This window comes from Rattus rattus, chromosome 1, assembly GCF_011064425.1.
Source record: "Rattus rattus isolate New Zealand chromosome 1, Rrattus_CSIRO_v1, whole genome shotgun sequence".
NCBI classification, from domain to species: Eukaryota; Metazoa; Chordata; class Mammalia; order Rodentia; family Muridae; genus Rattus; species Rattus rattus.
In genome coordinates this window covers 38,080,287-38,088,330 of record NC_046154.1, presented here as the reverse complement: position 1 = coordinate 38,088,330, position 8,044 = coordinate 38,080,287, and the positions used below count along the sequence as shown (strand labels likewise).

The 8,044-nt window shown below is 42.3% G+C and overlaps 1 protein-coding gene and 1 pseudogene across 1 annotated transcript; both read right to left on the bottom strand.

Annotated features, from left to right (window-relative positions):
* Nucleotides 1–2,382: 2,382 nt before the first annotated feature.
* On the bottom strand, nucleotides 2,383–2,877 carry LOC116911766 (60S ribosomal protein L36-like). The gene is made up of 2 exons (XM_032915996.1): nucleotides 2,830–2,877; nucleotides 2,383–2,772 (listed from the first exon to the last, which is right to left on the bottom strand). The coding sequence occupies exons 1-2, from the start codon at nucleotides 2,875–2,877 to the stop codon at nucleotides 2,407–2,409; spliced, it is 414 nt and encodes a 137-aa protein (XP_032771887.1). The 3' UTR covers nucleotides 2,383–2,406.
* Nucleotides 2,878–6,871: 3,994 nt separating this feature from the next.
* On the bottom strand, nucleotides 6,872–7,819 carry LOC116887179 (annotated as a pseudogene).
* Between the last annotated feature and the right edge of the window lie 225 nt (nucleotides 7,820–8,044).

The window sequence follows — 8,044 nt, the reverse complement described above, 5'->3', positions numbered from 1 at the left end:
AAAAAGAGTACACGTGGAGGGACTATGGCTCCAGTCACATATGTGAAGGACAGCCTTATTGGGCATCAATGAGAGGAGAGGCCTTTAGCCCTGTGAAGGCTCAATGACCCTGTGTAGGGGAAAGCCAGGGTGGGGAGGTGGGAGGGGATGGATATGTGGGTGTGTGAACCCTCTCATAGAGTCAGGGGAGAGAGGAAGGGATAGGAGGACTACAGAGTGGAAATAAGGAAAGGGGATAACATTTGAAATGTAAGTATAGAAAATATCCAATTAAAAAAAGAAATGTAAATACATAGAATATTCATAAAATATTAATATCAAAGGGTTAATTTGAAAAACTTTGAAGGGTAAATAAAGATGTATTTTTTTTAACAAAATTTTCAGGGTATCCTTAGGAATGTGGGAAGTTGCAGGCTAGCCTGGGCTATGTGAGACTTCTCACAGGATAAATATATAAGCAAACAATAGTACTGAGCATTAACTATGAATGAACGGTACCCGGTCTCCAAAATATATGACCACAGAATAATATTGGAGGGTTGAAACCAAATAAGGTAAAGAATGGTTAACGCACTGAACCACAGAGGAATTTGCTGAATAGTGAGGGAAGAGCAACTCTGAAGATGATAGACAGGCCATAACTAATACCATCATTGGGTTGAAAGGGAATCAGCAGTGAACAGCCAAAAGTGAGATGCACCCATGGATGCTGCATGAGACTTAGAGCAGACATTGGGAAGTTCTGAAGAGAATCCAACTCCTTCTCTAAACATGACTACGTCCTTCTACAAAGTAAAATTACCTTCAATGTTTGGGGTTACAGGTGTGCGCTAAGGTCTTGTCTGTGTTCCAGTCATAGGGGTTAAATGTGTCATTCCACCAGGATTTCACAGACTTGAACATACTTGCATGTTAAAATAAACATTCTGCTACAGAATGAGGACTAAAAGGTGGGCAGATTTGGCACAGCCTCATGGCTGCTCTCAGGGACTGTACACCCTGGATTTTTTAATGACATCACCAACAAGAGAGTGTCAAGCATGGCCCATTGCCCAGATAATGAACAATGACCCAGAAGACTTGAGCTATTTGGCAAAGGCCACCCAGTTATTGAATGGTAGAACCAATTACAGGACCTGGCCACTTGCCTCTTGGTGAGAGAGACTCTGCTTTGTCCATCATATGCATGATTGTGTGTGAGGTCAATCTACTGGTTGAACCTGGACTCTAACCAAAAACTTACTCCTGCCTCTCAGAGCTGGGCATAAGCCACAGTGGTCATGAAGTTACACTGAGGTCTGAGGTCAGCATGAAGGGAAAGTCCAACTCTAGAGATTCCACTCTACAGCAGGGGAACCCATAGGTTTGAAGGAAAATTGGTGAGCTTTGAGAAAGGAGAAGCCAGCAGATCCACAACTCTAATAACCAGGGACTCCCTAATTAGCCCCCAGCTGACAACGCCTCATTAATGGACCATGTGAGAATTGGCTCATTTCAGAAATTGAGTACTTCAAAGGTTTCCTTGATTTGTGTTTCGTATGCATAATGCTTTTCTACATTGTGTGAAGTCTACAGTTGTATTATTCAAATGGTGATTTCTGTGCCCTCATATATTGTGTATGTCCAATGAATCTCCTGTCTCAAGTTTGTGTAAGCATTCTTACCACTTACTCTCTGTCTTGTCAATGAATACTGATCACACAATGGCTGAGCAGAAGACAGATTAGGGAGGAAGGTTACATCAGCCATGGGGAGGAGAGAGACAAAAAGGAATTTCAGGTCAAGATGAAAGGAGAGGGTCTGAGAAGACACCATGAAAATAAACTTCTGAAGCCACAGAGCCAGATCAATAATAATGTTGATTCAGGTATCACTAAATTGTGAGTGGGAGGCTTAATGTTTAAGACAAATTCTTTAACTTCTCAGCTATTGAGGTGCAGCTTGAAATAAACTTTGTGATCTCTGTGTGTTATAGGGAACTAGCAAAGACAAAGATATACAGCTGCTGGACTAATTTAATTCTTTACACTTATATTAAAATGATTCGTTTTACTGGAGGAGGAAGTGACCAAAACCATGACAGGCAGTGAGGGCCAGGCTGACAGGAGTCTGCAGGACATGCTATCCCATCTACTTAGTTCTGCACATTTTTTCCTGTTCAGGACACCTTTGATGTAGTTAAATACACATAAGACAGAGACATCATAACATGCTTTCTCACTTCTATGAAGGCTACCCATGAATCTCTCAACACTCATTCTCCCCAACCTTACAATTATAGTCCATGGATGTTAATTGACTATGTAACCAATCATGGGCCACAATGACCTCATCAATATAGGCTCTTAACTGGAACAAAATTCTCCTTCTTTTTTTTAGAACCATCTTTTATTGGGGGAGGGGTCATCAATCCTTCTTGGCCGCCGCCTTCCACATGGCTGCCAGCACGTTGCTCAGCTCCTCCCTCTTTCTCTTGGCGCGGATGTGCGTGCCCACCCTCTTCTTGATAAACTTGAGTGCTTGCTTGTTCTTGGACACCTTGAGCAGCTCCCTGGCGCGCCGCTCGTAGGGCGCGAAGCCGCACATCTCCCGGATCATATCTCTCACGAACTTGGCGTGCTTAGTGAGGCGCCCGCGGTGGCCGCTGTGTCTCGGCTTGCTGATGTTTTTCGTCACTTTGTGGCCTTTGTTGAGGCCCACGGCCATGGGGTAGCGCAGGGCCACGGCTGCAGCTTTCTGATGGCGGCGGGACAGGAAGCCAAAATTCTCCTTCTAAACCAAGGAAACAACCAAATGTCCTGCACAGTATTTTTGTTCCCTGGAACAAACTGTCTTCAGGCACATCCCAGAAGCAGTACACAGTGCTCTTCTGTCCATTTTCAATTGGGGCAGATATGCCATTCAAAACCATGTGTAACCAGCATGATTTTGGTCCTCCTCCCCGTTCAACCATAGAGAATGGCACATGGGGACCACAGGTGATAAGGATGTGTCAGGAATAAACCACTTGGGTCACTTTCTTATGCCTACATGGTCTGCTAGAGATATTTATGGGTGCACACTGACATTTGGTGATGACAATTTTGTGGCACAACACATGGGTGCCTAATTAATTGTGGGCAATAATAAAAAAATAATAAAAGGAAAGAAAAGCACACCCACAAAAGCACACCCACATGCTTATCTGTATACAAGAATATAAAATGGAAAATTAATGGTCAAGTTTAACTTGTTCTCTTTGAATTATTGTATACTGACAGATATTTAGGGGATTTGTTCATTGTATACTGATACAAATTTAAGGTTGTTTTGTTAGTCTATTTTTGACTATATTGTACATAAACCTCTTATAGAAAATGGGATAGTTCTTACACTTATTCCTATTGTGTATAGCTAGTTAATGTTAGAGGAAAGAAAAAATCTTAAACAGAACCTTTAAGGGATATGAAGTAGAAACTTAAAGGTTCTTTGGAAAGTCAGTTAGATGGTGTTTTGCTGGGGCAAACAAATGAAGGAGTGTTTTCCTGATGTGGACACAGATGAAAGACGAAGACAGATTCATGAAGAAATATTTTACTGGAGCTAACATATGAGAAAGGTTGTTCTACTAAAGCAAGCACAAGAAAGGACAGGTGATGAAGGATGCTTTGCTAATGACATACATGTATTGGTCAGCCTTACATTGCATAGTTCAGCTGCATTTGTCAAGATTCCGTAGCGAGAAACACATCAAAAAACTTCTGTTGGTATGCTGCAGTTTCTTGCCACCACTTCTGCGGACTGAGGCTGATTGGCAGAGTGATGTCAGCTGAGACAGACATGTGTGCTAAGCAAGACACTTGGTGAGGCAAGACCTGTGGAGGACACATGATGTTGGGAGGGAGTATAAATAGAGCTTGATGGAGTGATGCAGCCTGAGCTAGGCTTGAGAGGCAGAGCCAAGAACTCCTGGCTTACATCCGGGTCCTTCCTGCTGTCTTGTGCTGAGGCTCAGGCCTGGCTGTTTCTACTAGGTAGTGGCACCACTGCTGATGCGTGTTTGCTAAACTGACTCGAATTAACTGGACTACTGCTGTATCTATGAAGTGTTTGTGAGGGGATCAAGCTGCCGCTGAGAATCTGTGAAGTAAAGTGTCGATTTCCAGACAGCACAGACAGGGAGAGCAACAAAGATCCAATTTCAACAGTTACACATCCACGGACACACACACACCCACAGTATTTTGTTTTTTCACTAGCTCTAGTGGGAGGTGAGCTGCACCAGAGGTGAAAGCATTTAAGAAGCAAAATGAAAAGTAGAGGTTGAAATAATTAAAGTTTCATGTGTGTGCATGTGCATTTACTTGTATGTATACACATGTATGGGTACAGTCTTAGTATGTTGTTGTTGAGAAAAGAAAACATAAGTATGGCCACTCTTATGAGGGAAAACATTTAATGGGGCTAGCTTAGAGCTTCAGAGTTTTAGTGTGTTGTCATCATGGAAGGAGGCCTGGCAGCCTGAAGGAAGACATGGTGCTGAAGGAGAAAACAGTTCTACATCTTGATCAACAGGCAGCAGAAAGAAACTGTATGCTACACTGGTGGACTTGAGTATACATGACCTCAAAGCCATGTCTCCACAGTGACATTCTTCCTCTAACAAGGCCATACTCCTTAAAATAAGCTCATGCCTTCCCAATAGTGTTCATCCTGTAGCCAACCTTCAAACCATGACTACATTAAGAACAATATCTACAATCACACATCCCATTGCCCAGTCCCCAAGGCTTGCAGTATATCAAATCTAGATGCCTTCAGTCAACTTCAAAAGTCCTCATGGTCTACCTAACAGTCTCAGGTTATTTAAATGTCCAAAGTTCAAAGTCTCTTCTGAGATTCATGCAATCACTTAACTGCAATCCCCTATAAAATAAAAATAAAAAAAAAAAGAGATCACATACTCCCAACATAACAGTGGCACAGGATAACACATTATAGTTCTAAATGGAGGAGGGAGCCAGGACAGTGAGGAATGGAACAAAACAAGACCAAACCATCTAGGAAAAACTCTAGCGCTTTGCATCCTCCATGTCTACATGTCAAAGGGCTCCTAAGATCTCCAATGCCTTTCAGCTTGGTTGACTGCAACACACTTCTCTCCCTTGGACTGGTTCAAAGCCCAGTTAGGAGCTTTCCTTGACAGGTATCCCATGACTCTGGCATCTCCAACGTCTGAGGTCTTGAAGGCAATCCAGACATCCAGAATTTATGTAGATGTCCCTTGTCCATGCTGTCATCATAAGCATATGGAAGTCAATGATCCAGGCTGCTGTAGGCTGTGATGGGTAAGGAAGCTTCCTCTGAAATGGTATCAGTGAAGACTGCAGATTCACAGGTGAGTATGAGAGACACTGAAGCCTTCCCTGACAGCCTCCCCACACACACCAGGAAAAAATATACTGTGAACAGGAATCCATTGAAGAGAGCTCAAAAGAGGAGTGGTGGGGTGCTGGTTGACATGTAGGTCTTCACAGTTGATAGTTTCTGGCATGGGGTGGGGCTGAGGAAGGACCCAGTTATCATTTAGGGACTGGACACTGAAAGTTTAACAGTGCTCAAATAATACATGGACAACACTAATTAGATTGTGGAATTTTTTCCTTTCATTTTTTTTTCTAAAAAGGTAGAGGAGGGTACAAAATAATGGGGAGTACACATCTGGGAGGTATGGAAGTGAGTGTGATTAAGAAGAAGCATTGATATAAATTTTCAAACTAAAAAATTAATAAAAGTTATAAGTTAGAAAAAAAGTAAAATAAAACCCTAAAAAAACTTTCAAAACAAACCTAGGAGGTAAAACTCACAAAATGTGATCAAAAAACAACTCATAGATCTAATGAAAAAATAACAATAGATTCAAGAGTTTGGCTAGGAGAAAGGGAGTATACCTTGAATCTCACTAAGTATGTAGGAAGCTGAAGGATATCTGGGAGTTGGAGTCTAGTTGGGTCTACAAAAGGATTTCCAGGCAAGTCAGGGTTACATAGAGGGAATCTGTCTCAAAGAAAAAAAAAGTACATGAATTGGATTTTATCAATTTGAAAACTTTTATAATCAAAGGATATCATCAAAGAATCAAAAATTTCCCAACGTATGGTACCCCATCTCATAATCCCAACACTAGGGAAATGGAGGCAGAAAGATAAAAAAATTGAAGGACATTTTTAGGAATGTAGGAAGTTCCAGACTAGCTTGGGATATGTGAGATTTCTCACAAAGTAAATAAATAGGTAAACGCAGTCCAGACACCGCCCGCACCTGAAGGGAACCAGTCAACAGTTCTCTGCACCCAAGGGAAGGAGGAGGGGTTAGGGGATGTTGGACCAGAAACCGGGAAGGGGAATAATAATCGAAATGTAAATAAGAAATACTCAAGTAAATAAAGATAAAAAAAGATGTAAAAATGTGAAAAGTAAATATGCCTAACAACACAATTATACATAAACCAATAAATTAAAGATTTTCAGGAAGAAAAAAAAGAAATGTAAATAAGAAATACTCAAGTTAATAAAGATAAAAAAAAAGAAGGTTGGATATAAGGTTTCTCATTCAGAATAAATGTATTTATAGAGACGGTCACACAAAGGAGCTACAAACATGAACAACAAATGAACAATTGCCATTACGATGCAGTAACATTACTGAGGTATTTGGAATTATAACTTAGTGTCACCAGTCAATTAAATCAGTTACTTTGGTTTCATTATGTTTTGGCCAAATTACTAAGTACTAAATTAATTCAAAGGCACAGATTAATTTCACAAGAAAGAGACACTGTACTTTGCTTAAAGAGTGAATACTCTTAAGTCTAGCTCCTCAGCATGCTGGCTCACCAGTCCACCCTAACATGTCCCATCACCTTGAGAAATGCTCTCTTAATATCTTTGTTTCTCAGACTGTAGACCACAGGGTTGAGCAAGGCTGTGAAGACATTGTAAAAGAGTGAGATCTGCTTGTCTCGCTCAGGAGAGAGGCTCGAGTTGGGCCTCATGTAGATGTAAATGGCTGGACCATAGAAGAATGTGACCACAGTCAGGTGGGAGGCACAGGTAGAGAAAGCCTTGCAGCGGCCCTGGGTGGACTTGATCTTCAGAATTGCCTTAGCAATACGAATGTAGGAGGCCACAATGAGGGAGATTGGAATAACAACCACAAAGACACTCAATACAAAGTCCACCATATCAATGAGGTGGGTATCCATGCAAGCCAGGCTCCGCACTGAAGGACCTTCACAGAAGTAGTGGTTGACCCTGTTGGGCCCACAATAGGGCAGACTCATGGTGAAGAAAGTATGCAGCAAAGAGGAAAAGAAACCACAGATCCATGACCCTGCTGCCAACCGTATGCACAGGCCCCAGCTGAGGATGACAGGTATATAGCGTAGTGGATAGCAACACACATACCGTCATAAGCCATCAAGCAACAAAGAAGGTACATTCAGTGATACCCAGGGCCGCAAACACATACATCTGCAGACCGGTAGCCAGCAAAGGAGATGGTCTGAGAGTGAGCAAGAAGATGCACCAACATCTGGGGCACGTGGTGGTATAGCCATATCCAACAGGGAGAGGGTGTTAGAGGAAGAAGCACAGGCGTGTGCAGCTGTGTGTCCAGGCAGACCAGCATGATGATGAGCCCCATGGTTCCAGGACTGAGCCTCCAGGTAGATGAGAAGGGAAGACAAAAAGAGGATGTTGTTGGTCACAGGGTCTCTGGAGAAGCCAAATAGAATAAATTCAGAAACCCAACTTTGGTTCTGCCCTGAAATCACCCACATGGTTGAAGCTGTAAGAGAATCCATTATTCTATTTGTCACCTGACATGTGCCAATAGGACAGGCAGGAAACAAAGATAATGGTTGAGGAGATGGTTCAGACGTGAAGCACTGATGCTCTCCCAGTGGACCAAACAGATCAATGCTGTGTCCAACTCCAGTTCCAAGAGATCTGCTCTCTCCTGCAGAGACCAGACATACACACAAGTGCACAAACGTGCATGTGGT

What these genes read in the sequence shown, in the direction of transcription:
- LOC116911766 (XM_032915996.1), bottom strand. Translation starts at nt 2,877, where the DNA reads ATGGACAGAAGAGCACTGTGTACTGCTTCTGGGATGTGCCTGAAGACA. An exon ending in CTGGGATGTGCCTGAAGACA is followed by an intron (nt 2,773 to 2,829) that starts GTTTGTTCCAGG and finishes TCCTTGGTTTAG; the next exon opens with AAGGAGAATTTTGGCTTCCT.